The 16,701-nt window shown below is 39.7% G+C and overlaps 1 protein-coding gene across 1 annotated transcript; it reads left to right on the top strand.

Moving 5' to 3' along the window:
- Positions 1-455: 455 nt before the first annotated feature.
- On the top strand, positions 456-16,701 carry apcdd1l (adenomatosis polyposis coli down-regulated 1-like). The gene is made up of 4 exons (XM_005943244.3): positions 456-1,030; positions 10,124-10,307; positions 10,479-10,998; positions 15,302-16,701. Exons 1-4 carry the CDS (start codon positions 952-954, stop codon positions 16,064-16,066), a joined length of 1,548 nt encoding a protein of 515 aa, XP_005943306.1. The 5' UTR covers positions 456-951; the 3' UTR covers positions 16,067-16,701.

The following is a 16,701-nucleotide window of genomic DNA, read 5'->3' as shown; positions in this document are numbered from 1 at the left end:
GCAGTAATGCTTTGCTCTTCACTGCTAACAAGGCATAAAGCAGAGATTAATCTAGACCGAATCAAAAAATGTGTACTAGGTATACCTCAGTCTCAGCTTCACCACAGCTGTTAAGGAATAAATACTAGCAGGTGACAGTACTGACCCACACAAACTGACTTTTTTTTCTCCCTAATGTCACATACTGAGATTGCAGTTCCTTGCCTGAACCTATACATTCATTTTTTATGTTGTTGTTTAACCGAGTCGTGCTGTGGGATTGTGACCGTAGCAGTAACTTCTTTTCATCCCTGCCCTTTTGCACCTTGCTCTGAAAGCTTCTCAGAGTCTTCGCTCAAGGAAGCTTGAAGCTCAATCCCCCTCCTCCACACACACAAACACACACACACACGCTGAAACTTTCCCTATATCTGCCCTCCCTTCTTCCATCCCTCTCTCTCTCTCTCTTTACTCCCTCCTCTCAGCTCAAAACTATAAGAGCCAGACAGGAGTGCACACACATACAATCCTCCTGCTCACACACACACACACCCTCACTGCACATGCTTTGAGTGGAACAGATTCACAGTGCTGCACTGGAGTGAGACAACGGTGTACGATTGAGAGAGAGTTTATTCTCACCCCGCGTCAGCTCAAGGAAACCACCAGTGTGCAGAAGTTTCATGAACGGATGACCTCAACAGAGGACCTTTTTTATCAGACCATGGAAGCCAAGAATTGGAGCTAAAAGAAAAGAAGAGTTTTTTTTACTTGTTTGTTTGTTTTTTTAAACAAAAAACACCTTTTTGGCTGAAGTGGAAATTAGAGTTTTGTCTGTGGGATTACTGGGAACTTCATTCATGAGCTCTTGTCATGTTGGTATCCTGCATGATTGTTTCTTGTTGACAGGAGCCATCTCTGTGTTTTGGATTTCCCACGGATCACAGTTTATATTCTGAACACAGTGTGTGAATGAAGGGCACGGGAGCAGGAAACATGTCAAGCGGACGATTCAGTCACCTGTTGAGGGGTGTCTGGTTTCTGTGGCAAGGTGAGTTCAAGCACTGACTTCGGCGTAGTTAATTGGTGTAGATTTTGATTCTTGAAAAATGTTTAAGAGAAATGTTATTTTACAATAGGCTTAAACTCACAAACACCACGAGTCATGTAAAATTTACATTTTACACTTCAGCAGGTAATCCGGAGCTACAGATACCCCCTTGTAATCAAATGTTTCACTAGGAAAAGAATAAGAGACAGTAAATGCTTACTCTTGTAAGAACTAGAGCTAGAACTTTAGATTGGAGAACACATGGTCAGACAAAAAAAAGAGAGATTAAAGCTGACATCTTCATAATTATAAGGAAGTCATTATGCTATTTGTCACAATTCAAATGAAAGCTCAACATGTGGATCACCACTTTGAAAAATTAAACACAAATTATGCTGATGTTAGACTTATGAATAGCCCGTCTGTGTTCCCCATCTCCCCCTGTGAGCGTCTTCAAAGCGTTTGTGGCCACTGGAGGAGTCTTCAAAAAGGGGCTCAACTGGTGCCTTTAAACAATGGCTCCCTAGGAGCAGAGAAGCGTGGCCCTGGAACTAATGTTGCCATTATGTTAATGGTTAGAATAACAGCAGACAGCCATTACTGACCCTACCTCAAGCTGCTGTGCCGAGCTGATGATCTGTCCGCTTGGCCTCGATCATGGAAGCAAAGCATTTTGGCCATCAGGGCTGGTTAGGGTGATGGGTGGCTGGAGGCAGACAGGAGGAGGCATCTGTCTGGTGCCAGCCTTACTTTCCCCTCCCTTCAGAACCATCTCCTGCTCAATGCTTCAGTAGTAGACTGGTATCTTTGAGCTTTTCGCTTCTTCCCCACTCAAGTTTGTCAGTGGGAGACCGGCAAGGTTGAGTCGTCAGCTCCACACAGGACAGTTCAAACTGTGCAGAAAGCCGCTTAGAGTAGCTTTAAAGAGGAATTTGTTTGGATTATGTATTTATAACTTTTGGCAGATGTTTTATTATTTCAGATTTGTGCTCCTTTCCTTTACTAAGTAACAGCTCAGTTCTAAAAGTTAATCTTTTGAAAAACTTGTCATTTACCCACACTTTGTTGGGAGATTTTCTCCACCTTTGAACGTGTAAAAGGAAAGGTGACCAAGTATAACTGGATTTAAAAAACTCCTTCAGCACACATCCAGCTTGAACTGGATGATAAAATGTCTGATCCAACCCCTAATCATTTTTGTTTAAGCTATATCTTGGCTGTAGCATGTTCCACCTCTCTCCAAGTACATGAAACAGCCACCAACCAGATCTCCAGAACCATCTCAAGCCAGGCTTTTGAATTAAGATGAAAGAATTAAAATTTCAGTTCCAAAAACATCAACGGACCATCAACTTCCCTGTCCACTATCTAAATCTTAAGTACCTTGGCTGTCCACCAAAAAAAAAAAGACCACAATGAATGAAGGTGCTCGTATGACAAAGAATCCTCCTCGTTGTCAGACAGCTCAAAATCCAGCGTTGGGCTTCAATGTGCTGCTGGCTTTCAGAGACTTTTGAAAAACATCGTTGAAGAGTAAGTGGATGTGTTGGCTTGAGGAGACAGCTGTTTTACGCAGTACGACATTATGTGTGTGTGTGTGTGTGTGAGTTGTTGCTTTGTGAATAGGAGCCAGAGTTTGCTAACCACAGTGGAACTGGCAGCAGCATCCATTGGGCAAACCCCTGTTGATCCCTTGTCTAAATAAACGAGGCCGTTGGATTAAGCAGCTTACACTGTGATGAAAAGACAACAGTAGTTGTCCTTGTGCTGCCCTGGGGACAGAAGGATACTCCTGGCCTGGAAGGCTGCGATGAGATGCTGGGGTTAAAGCCAAAAGAAGAAACGGGGACCCAGGGTTAGAATAACACACTGGACCTCATGTTCTTAGGAAAACCTCTAAATCAGCCTGACCTTCGTCTGACTTTAGTGACAAGGGTGGAAGGAAAGGAAAGGGATATTCCTGCAAAACAGCCCTGGCTGAGAAAAATCTACTTTGCATGCTGTTGTGCGGAGACAGAGCAGGGCAGCAGTACATTATCTATGCCGTAAAGACTATAATTATAAATTCAGTAATTACAGTTTTGAATGCTAGTGCCTTAACAATGAGGGCATTGACTGTGTACCAAGTTGATCAAGCTTAACATGTGTCAATAAAACTGTCAGAATCGAAATCAATAAAGAAAGGACTAAGTTTAGAAAAGCATACCATACCATCAGCATGCTTTCAGAAGTATTGTCAACATAGATTATTTTTAGTTGCCAAATCAAGGTTTGTGTCAGCCTGCATGAGAGTCCTCTCTCACGCCTTTAAATTTTTTCTTAGACAGCCCAGAATCACACAGCATAAATGTGCTGAAGGGATAATGATAACTTAGGCTGCTTTATAATAAATGTGTTAGCTCATCGAGGGAACAGGAGGTTTGGCTGAAGGGTTAGCTTCTACCAAATGAGAACTGCAGGTCCAGGTAATGCAGAAGATGTTTAATGTGTATTCTGTGTTTTTAGCAACAGGCACTGGGCACCAACATCTTCTATCTGTATTCAGCAGAACGGAGTATTGAATAAAGTCCTCAAAGCATTATATGCAGGGATATATGAGTATCAATAGTCATTCACTGGTGTAGAACCAGAAGACAATAAATCCTTTATGGTTTAAAACAAATAGTAAATAGTAAAAAAAAAAAAAAAAGAGCACTTTTTTAAAAGAAAAAAGTAGAACAACTGTTGTGCGGCCTGTTGTATTGAAATATTTACACCCCATGTTTGCGTACTCTTACCTTTTTGGATAAGATAAATAAAATTATTGTTTCTGCTGAACAGTGAAAATCTGTTGAAATAGTAGATCTTTTAAGAGTAAAAAGTTATTATGCAGGTGGTTGCATCGTCTAGATTAATTCAATTATTTAGATTAGAAGAGGAGCCGTGAGAAAAAATAAAACCAAAAGCAGGAATATCAATCTTCGCTGCTCATTGTGCACTATATGTGGATATCCTGCAAAACATTGTGCAGCCAGCACACACCCCTTCATTATCAGGTGCTGCAAGCCAAAACGCTTAGGAATCATTGGCTATTAACACCTATCCAAAATCTGGATGGCAGCTGAGTGAGTCAGGAAGCCTGAAAAAGTAGCTGTGAACTGTGAATAATGTGCAGCAGTCACCCAAATATGTGGAATGATGAGCTTCTGTAGCATTTAATGTTGCTTTTGAGAGAACGCGCACACATGCACCTCACTAATCTTGTCATTCTGGAGCGCGAAGACGCCTCACCCCTCCAGACTCCGCCCCTTACTGTCATGAACTTCGTTCACTTCATAAACCATTGACAGACCCACGGAGAAAGAGAAGAAAATAAACAAAGACAGATGAAAGAAAGGAGAAATATGAAATCCATCCAGGACAAATGAGGCGTAAATATCATGGCTTTTTCATCAGTGGGAGAGAAAAGTAATCAGGCGGAGAGGAAGGAGGGCCAGGAGGGCACAGGCACTTCAGGGACACTTTAGGGAGTTTGATCCACAGCACAAAGAGCGATCAGAGCACAAAAAGAGGGTAAGGATGTAGTTTAAAAAAAAGAAGAAGAAGAAGTTGGAACATTTATTTAAAATACTAGGGGGATTGGTCCAACACTGCCTTCATGTCAACACATTATTTGGATATTTTTCCCTCACCTAGGCTGCCTCCATTTTGGCAGCTTTAGTGATTCTCTGTTAAATATTTTCAGAAGTAGCTGTGAAGAAGACACAGACATCTCTCTCCGTGATGGACCAGCTGTGCGGTCAACTTCAACGTCATGCACTTGATTCCCCGCAAGCCCTGAATTAAAAGTGCCAGGATCTGGTTCTTGTTTTTACAGGGTAGCTCCAAATAAAGACGTACATAAAGCCTTATTTTTAACGTGGCTCTGTGGACGAGACGTGAGAGAGGAGAGCGAACGCTGCCAGACCGTAATCACAAATGCAAACAAACAAACAGAGGGCAACCTGGAGGTCTCATATAAATGGTATCCCTTCTGCAGTCTACTGTGCATCAATGTGTGCAGTGTGTTTTTTGTGAAAGTGTACGTATGTGCGTGTGTAGGGGGGAACTGAAGGAATATATGAGCTCAAAGACAGGTAGATTACTTTGGCTGGTCATCAGTCAGATGAGGCGAACGCCAGTGTTAGTGGGGATGACAGACTGACCGTCCAGACCACACGCAGCTCACAGGCTGCGGCACTGACCTCTGGTGGAAGAATTGTAAATCTACATGATTTAGAGGAATGATTTTTGCTTGTGGATTCAGCAGTGTTTTGTAAGGCTTGATGACAATTAAAAGAGCCGGAGTGCATCAAGGGGTAGAGTAGGAAGGTGGCTTTAATCCTGTCATTCCAGAATTTGTCACATTCTTCTCAATAAGGGAACAGCTTTGAAGGCAATTGTTGGATTCATCTATTGGATAATAAAACAAAACGACCTGTTGTTTTGTTTTGACACTCCAGAATGTGAAGATTAATATAAGAAATTAGCATAGAGCAGCAAAAGTCCCCTACAGAAGAACTTTTCTCCAGGTCTTGGCTTTAAAATAATTATGAACACAATAAGGATTCTGGATGCTATCCCAGCCATTATAGGGCAAGAGGCAGGGACTAGCACAGAGAGACAGACACCTACTGAAACCTATGGGCAATTTAGAATCATCAGTTAACCTAATCCCACTAATTATATTTCTTTGGACTGTGGGAGGAAACCAGACTACCCAGACAGAACCCAGAACACCCTGCAAAGAGAGGGGTCAGATGGTGGAGCTGAACTCAGGACCTTTTTCCTATGAGCCAACAGTGCTAACAAGTGCAGCATGCTGCCTTTCTGCCTTCCCATAAGATGAGCGGAAGAAAATGGGTGAATGTAAATAAAAATGCAGAAGCAGTGAGTCACTGAATGTAGAAACCTGTAAGCTTACTTTTCTGATAAGTGATTTCTCTTTAATGCTTATTAGTATTTTTCTATCAAGTCATAAGGCTGCATGAAACCCACATTGTATGTAGTCAGTAACATATTCTTTCTGGATATTGTTGAATACTGTAAATTCTGATGTCTTTGAGGAAACTAGACTTTGGCTTTAGGAATTATAATGTTCCTGCAGCATTTCTGTAAAAAATGTGACAAAGAAGATTTTTGTCGCGGTTAAAGAAAGAGAAGAGGCTGATTTGGGGGGTTAAGGTGAGGACCTGGAGTTATATTTCAAAGTAATTAACTGTTTAATGAGATTAGAAAAAGAAACACTAAAATAACAGTCTAATGTCATCCAAGAAGTATACAATTATTAAATATTCTGATCTAAATGCTATTACACGTTCTGTAAAGATAATTTCTACCTTTTAAAAAGTATTTAATAAATTCAGCTACTTCCACAAGCATCAAATCCATCTTTAAGCTTAAATGTAACTTTCAAGTCTCAGTCTTACATAAAGTTTTACTGGTATATGTAATGAAATCTGTTTTAAAAGATGCACTGACCACTATGCTGTGACAGGCCATATGAGTGGGAAGTTTTAGGGCCCGCTGTGGAAAAATAAATCAGTAGGAACCATCGCAGGGTAAAACTAATGCAATGTGACTGCCTGTGTAGGAAGTGAATCAAGTAAAATAGTCCCCCATCTCCTCCAAATGGAGACTGGGATTGGATATTATCATATGTATTACACCATCACCTCACTTGTGGTTGGAATAGGGCTCTTTTGTAGAAGAATACTTAAAACCCCACGATGAGCAATTTTGTTTTACTAAGCTCTGCTTTTATGAGCACTCTTTTAGTAAATGCAACCATATGCCCAACTGGAAGGAGATCCAAGAGAGGGAAAGGGACTGAATGACAAGTGACCTCAAGAAACACTCTATAGAAATGCTTTGGCAAGAACAGAAAGTCCAATATACCAGTCCAAATGACTCCACATCACAGACTGGGACTCTTGTCTCTGTGTCCATTCATTGTGCTCTGTGCGAGTAACCACTTAGGCAACATGTTGCATGGACAGATAACACAAAACAGACCAATTGGATGACTTGTAAGGAGCCGTGGAAATTAATTAATCCTGATTAGTATTTCTGCTCCGGGTTCTCCCAAAGGAGCCCAGCTGGGACTGACTGACCGGGTTTCTTCACCAGCTGCAGTGACAGGGAGCATAAACAAACACATCACCACATAGGGGAAATTGCAAACATGTTTCATTGCCTGTGACAGCAAAAAGAAGAATTAATCTTATCAACAGACTGCTGAAAGGAGGAAAAATTTGCTCTGAGTTTGAGTCTGGCTTTGTGGTCGATGGATGTACAGGTCAGACTTTACGGTTGTGTGTTTGTTTATGTGTGTGAGCATCAGCTGGAAGGACGTTGGGAAACGACTGAGCAGCACACATGTCTGCGGCTGTGGTCAGTGTGTGTGGGAAGCATTCCAAGAGCAAAGGGAACAAAAAATATCCTCCGTTTGACACTAACAAGGTTAATAAATGCAGATCCGTCAGCCTCCATCTTGGAGCCTTTTAAAGGAAAATCAACATCACACACTTTCCGTTCAAAAGTCCTTGAGCTTCATTTGCTGAGCCATGGGAAAACCGAGTGGTCTGTGGGTCCTTCTAGCCGAAATTTGCACAACTTACTCCAAACTCAACTGTAGCCTCGACAGGTGATCTTCTCCCTGAAAAATGTGGTGTAAGCTTACTAAAAGTAGTAAAGGGAGAATGTGACAGTTATGGGAGTAAAAGGAATAATAGAGCAAGTAAAAAGGAAAGGGAGGAAAAACTAGGCGGAATACTTAAAAAGAAACTTAAAGCAAAAGTGCAACAATTTCTAATGTTTTCAGCAAAAGACTGTAGCACTTAAAAAGCACTTTCGTGGATAGAGCCTGATCTGCATGTAGCAGTTTTACAGTTTTACTGTTTACATTCAGTGCTGCCATCTTGGATAGCTAAATCAGGGTATGTTGATCTGTTCCCACTAATATTGCCATTTCCAACTTGAGGGGGTGTCTCACAAAAAATTCCTGACTGGTAAATCAAAATTTCTAACATATTCTAGAATGCGCCACTAGTTAGCAGTCATATACACTCATTGGCCGCTTCATCAGGAACAGCAGCTCGTTAACACAAATATCTAAACAGTTAATCACATGGCAGCAACTCAAGACATTTTGGCATGCAGACATGATCTGGACATCCTGTTGAAGTTAGAACTGAGCAACAGAATGAAAAGTGATTTTGAATAGTTGGAGCTATCTCTAACGTTCACAGAGAATGATCCAAAAAAGAGAAAATATCCAGTGAGCGGAGGTTCTCTGTGCGAAAATATCTTGTTGGAGTCAAAGGTCAAAGCAGAATGGCCAGACTCCTCCATGCAGACAGAAAGTCAAAAGTAACTCAAATAACTACAGGCTACAACCAAGTTTTACAGAGAAGCATCTCTGAACATACAACATGTCAAACTCTGAAGCAGGTGGGCTACACCAGTCAGCTAAGAACAGAAAATTGGAGCTGCAATTCACACAGGCTCACTCAAATTGAAGACTGGAAAAATGCTGCCTGGTGTGATGAGTTTTGACTTCCGCTGGGACATTTGGAAGGCAGGATCTGATCTTGGCATATAACATGAAACAATGGATCTTTCCTGCTTTATATTAGCATTATAAACTGGTGGTACTGGTGTCATGGCGCGGGGACTGTTTTCTCCTCACACCTTGGGCCTACCTGAGCCTACCTGAGCATTGTTACAGACCATATCTGTCCCTTCATGACCAGAGCACACCAGTCTAATGGCTACTTCCCGCAGAAATCACACACACAGTGTCACAAAGTTAAGGCCATCACAAACTGGTTTGCTGAACATCACAGTGCAGAGTCTCAAGCCAATAGAGCTCCTTTGGGATGTGGTGGAAGAGGCGATTGACATTATGGATGACCAGCTGACATGTCTGTGGCAACTGTGCGATGCTATCATGTCAATATGAACCAAAATCTCTGAGGAATGTGCCCAGAAAATGACAGCATTAGATAGAAGGCTGATACCACACTCTAAGCAAAAACACAGTCATTCTGTCCACATGTGACAATATTCCCCTACCAACACACTTTCACAAGTTCATTGTGTAACAGGTTACATGAAATGGTAAAAGCCTAATGAGGATATTTCAAGTCAACAAATGAAAATGAATGCAACAGAAGATGGAGGCATCTGCGAGAACACATGCAGCTTTGCTTTTTGACATTTCTTTTGGGGGGATTTAAAGCTGAAGCCATAACTCTGACACACGCAAAAGTACGCACATTGCCCAGACAGACCCCAGAGGGCTTCCTCATGTTGCAACCATGAGGGTGCAATCAGAAAATCCTATCGCTTTGGTCTGGTTGGAAACCACACCAGAGCACTCGACCTTGTTGGCAACACACGCATTGAGGTGAAATTGCAGTTAAGATTAATGGCAGACACACTGCAGATGTGCAAATGTCAGATCAATAAAACGCTATAGAGTGAATAAGGCGTTCATTTGGATTAGCTGTCAGTGTTTGGGAAAACTCAAGAACAAGAACATTAATCATCACGAGTGTTTTTCTTAAAATCATATTATCAGCAGATGTGTTTGGCTCAGTTGGCCTGCTGCTGTTGCTGACCCACCCGTTTGCATTATTGCAATTTTTTGAGAAAAACAAAATATAACTATATATACAGTACAAAGACTACACACTCCCACACAAACACTTCCACTCACACCTCCTGTCTCAAAGCAAACTAAAAGCCTGTATGTTGCAGCTGCAGGCTGATTGAAGTGACAAGCCAAAATTTTAGCACTGATACAAAGGTCCTGTTTTACAGCCATGTATGGATAAATAGCAGTCTTTCTCCTCATTACATAGAAAATTCAACAAAAGTACAATCCCAAAAGAGTTTGGACTGAACTGCAGTGAATCTAGCTTGTTTGAAATGTGAATATAACCAATAGGCTCTTAGCATTTCCATTTATTTTCTAATGACGGAGGCTGAGAGTCTTCCCATGCCATGGAGCGAAGCATTTGTGTTGATCAGATGGGATAACTGACACACCGTTTTGATTTTTCTTTCCAGCTCTGTTGGTGGTAGGAACAGGGACAAAACTTTGGGAGGTGCCAACAGGTCCATTTGCATCCTCCTCCAACTTCAGTGAGAGCCTCCAGTGGGAGCCCCACTGTCAGTACCACAACATACAGGACAGAGTGAGAATCACAGCAGATATACCACCACAACTGGATGGTACTTGGGTATCAATAAGGTACAAATTCATATAGAGCAATGATAATGACCCTCCATCTTAAAAACAAAAGCCAAATCGAGACCTGTCCCAAATAATTCAATACTTCAGAGTCATCTCTGTCATACTTAAGAACTTGAAAGCTATCCATAAAAACAATTGCCTATATAATTTTTCTCCTTCTGCATTTAGATGCGAAGTTCGTCCTGGTCCAGAGTTTCTTACCCGCTCCTACACTTTCCATCCCAACCGTCACTTCCAGGCCCTGCAGCACTACTATACCGACAGCAGCTGCGAGGATCCTAGCTACTCCCTGATAGTCAGGGGAAAGATCCGTCTGCGCCAGGCCTCTTGGATCACCCGTGGGGCTACTGAAGCTGAGCATCACCTCAGCAAAGTGGCCATTGTGGTTCATAGCCTTGCAGCCAAACAGAGGTTGGCCTCCAGGCTCCCTTCAACATGCGTAGGTCTCAGCCTGGGTCGAGTGGTGCCAGGGAAGCTCTACGAGCTATACAACACCCGGGCAGGGAGGGGATGTCTGGAAGCACTGGGTTTCTCCATGATGGAGATGGGTTTAGTACGAGTAGAAACGCAATACCACAGCCATGGAAGGAAGGTCCAGGAGCTGTTCTTGGGGGATATCCACACTGACTGGACACAAAGAACTCAGTACAAACCTACTGGGTACCAGCAACCACTGCAGAATGCCATGGTAAGACAGTAGGGTGATTTTTTATTAATAAGCACTGAAAGCAGTTTCTGTTCATTTCATTTCATTTATTTATTTATTTCACACTTGGTACAACAGTTTCCACAGTTAGTTCTTTCAGACAAACCAACCACACTTTCTATCAGTAAAGCACTGCAACCATGTGTGAAAAGGAGCAGGAAGAAGAAAATATTCTTATTAAACCCTGCCCCCTATCTACAATCCAACTTATATTGCAAGTGGGCACCAAAAATTAAGGAACAAACTAACATTAACATTTATCTCCGGTCCTAAATCAAACCAAACAACAAATTTACAATCAGAACATACCACTCCACATAGTAACAAGGAGAAACGATAAGTAAATAAAATAAATGAGGCAAAAAAAAATAATGGATCCTTTGTCAATTAACTCCAATTTCATTCACATTCTTCATATTGAGTTATCGTTTTAGATATGTAACACTTTTTAAAACAATGAAAATTTATACAATTCTTTAAATTATAATGAAGAGAGTTCCACAGTCGTATACCCCTAACCGTTGGACTCATTAATCTTTGTGTAGTCCTAGCTAGCTGATGCTTAAAATAAAATTTCCTTCTGCTGTCTTCTGCCCCCGAACACATTAAAAAAATACTCTTTGTAACTTAAAAGGCAAAATTATTTTTAGCCTTAAAGATAATTAATAGTGTCCGTAGTTTCACTAAATCTCCTAATTTTAATAATTTTGATTTTATAAATAATTTATTTGTATGTTCTCTATATTTAACATTATGAATCATTTGTACCACTTTCTTCTGTAATAAGTTTAGAGGTTTTATAGTATTCTCATATGTATTCCCCCAAACTTCAACACAGTAACTAAAGTACGAGAAAAACAATGAAAAATATAAAATGCGCATTGTTTTGTAGTCTAATAAATCTCTTACATTTCCCAAAATATAAATGTTTTTAACCATCTTCTTTCTAATATATTCAATATGTGATTTCCACGTCAAATTTTCATGTACTATTACACCCAAAAAGCGAAAATCAGTAACTCTTTCAATCAATTCTCCATTAATGGACATAATGACTTCTTCCTCCTTTACACGATTGCCAAATATCATGAATTTCGTTTTTGTCAGATTCAAATATAATTTATTTACATCAAACCATTTTTTAAATCTTAACATCTCAGAAATCACAATTTCAACCAAATCTTTCAAATTCTCTCCAGAGCAATAAAAATTTGTGTCATCTGCAAATAAAATAAAATTTAACCTTTTTGATATGTCACAGATATCATTAATATATAAATTAAAAAGTTTAGGTCCCAAAATAGAACCTTGAGGAACGCCACATACAATCTTTAATCTTTCAGAGGTATTGCCGAGATAATGTACATATTGCGACCTATTTTCTAAATAACTCGTTAACCAATTCAATGCCACTCCTCTCACACCATAATTATACAATTAAGAAATCAAAAAAGAATGTTGTAACGTGTCAAAAGCTTTTTTTTAAATTAACGAATACCCCAACTGTGTATTTATTATTATGGGTTGCAGATGAAATATCGTCAATGAAAGTCAACAATGCTAATGCCGTTGATCTATTTTTAAGAAATCCAAATTGATTTTCATTTATTAGTTGATTTTTTTCAATAAAACTATCAAGTCTTTGTGCAAAAAGTTTTTCAAGCACTTTTGAAAACTGTGTTAAAACTATGCTTATCTCTTGATTTATATAAGGGTATCACTTTTGCCACTTTCATTCGATCAGGAAATACTCCTGATTGTAACAAGAGATTAAAAATATCTCTTATACTATACTATACTATACTCTAATACTTATACAGTCTAAAGTCTTTTTAATTATAACCATGTCTATACCATCACAGTCAGTAGATTTTTTATTTTTTTTATTTCTTTGAAAATATTTTTATTGAAAAAAGAAAACAACAGTACTTGCAGTTACCGAAATACAATCAACCTTTCTTCATTTTCCTAAGTAAATAAACATATATATATATATATATACAAACATATAACCCCCACCCCCCCTCCAACACAGATCAACACAACCATCAAACATATTAGAGGAATATAACAGTAACAAAAGTAGATTTAGTCAGGCAATACCTCTAGACTAGCAAAATAAGAGATAAAGGGTTGCCACTTGTGAGAAAATTTGGCAACGTATATTTAGTTTTTTCAAGTTTTAAAAAAAACATGACATCTTTAAGCCACCGGGAAATAGTAGGATACTTAACAGACTTCCAATGCAACAATATTAGACGTCTCGCTAATAGGGATGCGAAGGCTATAATATCCTTTTGTGTGGAATCAAGTGTAAGTGAGCGAACAGGAATCCCAAATACAGCAATCAGAGGACAAGGATGAAGAGTTACCCCAAGAACAGTTGACATAATAGCAAAATACCCTGTCCAGAAACTCACTTGTAGCTCAGGACACAGAAAAAACATGTGGCTAAGGTGACAAGGAGAACCATGGCATTTATCACATTTATTTTCCACTTCTGGATACAATTCAGAAAGTCTAGACTTAGAGAAATGCACCCTGTGTATGACCTTAAATTGAATAAGTCCAAGACGAGCACAGGAGGTGGAAGATCGTACCCTCGCTATAGCCTGTTCCCAAGACTCCTCATGTATACGAATTCCCAGTTCTCCTTCCCATGTACACTTAAGCTTAACATTAGAGTGGTTACTAAAAGACAGAATAGCATCATAGAGTTTCAAAATGGTTCCTCTGTGATGAGGAACAAATGATAACGTAGTTTCCCACTGCTGTTCTGGAGGTAAAAAAGATTTTTTATTTTTAAAGTTTTCTACAATTGCTATTTTCTTTTATGGTAATATCAGCTAAGAATATAGAATTAACCACTCTACTTTCTCCTTTCCAGACTTCCTCATATTCTGGGTCGTCATTTTTTCTAATTAAATTTGTTAAAGTAGGTCCAACATTTACAAAAAAAGAATTGAATTTGTTCAGTCATCGACAACTTGATTATTCTTAATGAAATAAATAGGCCGATCTGAGGGTGTGTTCTTGTTACCCAATACTTCTTTAAAAATATTCCAAATGCACTTAATATTATTCTTGTTTTCCTGAAAAAGTTTCATATAATAGTCTTTCTTGGCTTTCCTCAATATTAATACCAACTTATTTTTATAAGCAAGACCCTTAGTTATCCAAGGTTTCAAATTCTTATTCTTTTTCTTATACTTAAATGATACCAATAGACAATATTTATCATAGAAGGCCAAGTAAGTGTTTAAAAATACTCCATATGCAACGTTGACCTCATTAACATAAACTTCCTTCCAGTCCACTTCCATGAGATCTTGTCTAAACTTGTTAATTGCCTCGTTGTTTCTTAACCTTCTATGACTCACGAAACCAACTTCTTCCTTTCTTTTCATATTTAAATCAAAAGTAAAAAAGACTGGTAAATGATCACTTATATCGTTTATGATGAGGCCACTCATAATATTACTCTCCAAGCTATTAATGAAAATATGATCAATTAGTGTTTCTGATTTATCCGTTATTCTACTCGGCTTTATAATTAAAGGATAAAATCCTTTTCCAAATAATAATTCAAAAAAATCTGACGCAGCCTGTTAATTAAGATAGGTCAACACATTACAAGCTGACAAACTGTTGTTTTTTTTCCAAACATCTAGGCAGTTTGGGTTTAGACCATATTATACATTTATAAAAAATAGTTTCTTCCAGGCCAAAAAAAATTTTTTAGTCTGGAAAATCTGCTCAATTTAGTCTTGAAGCAAAGCTCTCTAGGGGAAAAGATTAGTCAGTGAGACCATTAGTCAATCAACAGAAAATTTATCAGTCATTTACTGAGAAAAAATGTAAAACAGATTGTTTTCATGCCTGCAAAGCATTGCGGCTCTCAGTGTTGGATGGGGTGTTCGAACCACAAAGGAAGCCACGATATTTGGCAGGTAGCTGAAATGAAAATGTTCCACCGACAACACAGAGGTTGGCTAATGCCTATAACAGCACCTACATTTTCGTTGTTGCTGTTTAATTGTTTTTCAGAGCTTTTCAGCTTTATTCAGTAGCATATTAGGAAAGCAGGGAGGGAGACACATTTGCATTTTAAACCAGCACCCTTTCACCATTTGTCACTCAAACTTGCCCCATCCTTCATGAAGCATAACTTCAAGCCTAATTAAAGAGGATTAAATATCAAAGCCAGTAATTCTAAAACGAGAAACGGACAGCATCTATTAAAAAAATGCTTGGGGTCAACATCTAACATTCTTTTTTCTTGCAGCATCACATTCACCCCTGCCCTGTATGTGCTCTGGTGTACCGCTCCTCAGACCAGCGCCCCCCTGTGTTGCCCCGCAGCCCTGCAACCTATCTGTCTCTTGGAGGCCGATGGGTTAGCCAGCGCTGTGAAACCCGTCCCAATGTCCTCTTTCTTACCCGAGACTTCACCTTTAATCCCCACCAGCACGCCTGGGAGGGCATCTACCAGCACTATTCTGACTCTGCCTGCTCTCAGCCCACTTTCACCCTGAGAGCCTCAGGTCACTATGCTCAGGGAAACCCCTCCCCCAAAATCTCAGGAGCCTCTGAGTTTGTCTTCAAGGTAACCCAGGTCAGAGCCACAGCCATGGGGGAGCCCACAGCCAAATTGCTAAACAGTACAAAGCCAGGGAAGTGTGGTCATGCTAGAGGATGGGAGGTCGGAGTAGAGCAGGACTTGACCCCCACAGACGGATGCACCGTGTTGGGTATCAAGCTGCCCCATAAAGAGTACGAGCTCTTCAAGATAGAGCTGGATCACAGGAAACACCCACTGCTGTTTATCGGCGAGAGGCCAACTGACGGGTCCAGTCCTGACCGACCGCTGAGGCGACCCACTTCCTTTCAGGCTCCCATGGTACTTTGCAGTGGGGGAAGCACACAGGCCGCCCGCTCAGGTTTTAACAGCAAGCAAGTACAGTTAGCAGCCAGTGGGACAGAGAGGCTTCCACAGCTGGTCCTGCTGGTGTTTGGATCTGTGCTTTGCGGCTGGCTCTGTATTTACTAGACATTGTTCGCAAATCAAACCTGTTAAACAGCTGAAGCTAGTGATGGACATTTTTTCCTGGCAGCTGTTTTTCATTTTCCTTCCACATGATGACATGTTCATGACCACATGTGAAATAGGCAAGAAAGACATTTAGAAGATATATGCTGTCTGTAGGTTAACCTAAATGACTCACTTCATCTCCTTTTTCTAACAAATCTGTATAAAAGCCACCAATATATACAAATGCCATCGTTTCAGTATGTAAAACTTCATATATTCTTTTGAAACATGATACTTTTGTATGATAATCAAAATGATGCTCTCAAGTCACAAACTGATTTCAAATGTGGGTCTTCATTAATATGCAAGCCAGGGCTATTTCAGTTACTTTTCACCAAGATGCAGTACAACTAATGCACTTTGTAAATAATATTTTATCAGCATATTGGTAAGAACAGTTACCATCACTGGTCAAGTTTTAGTGTATTAGTCTTTTTTCTATCAACAGCCAGTCTAAACAAATTAATGAAATTAATATTTATTTTATCCATTTATACTGTGCTTTTTTATAAAAAATCTTTTTTTTGTCTAATATTTTAGTTAGTTTTGTCATTTAATATTTCCATGTCTATTAAAAGTTGCTTATCATAATA

Source organism: Haplochromis burtoni, unplaced genomic scaffold (assembly GCF_018398535.1).
Source record: "Haplochromis burtoni strain Fernald_Lab_line unplaced genomic scaffold, NCSU_Asbu1 Contig_357, whole genome shotgun sequence".
Taxonomy (NCBI): domain Eukaryota; kingdom Metazoa; phylum Chordata; class Actinopteri; order Cichliformes; family Cichlidae; genus Haplochromis; species Haplochromis burtoni.
Note: the sequence above shows the minus strand (reverse complement) of the source record. Positions and strands in the feature narration are given on the sequence as shown.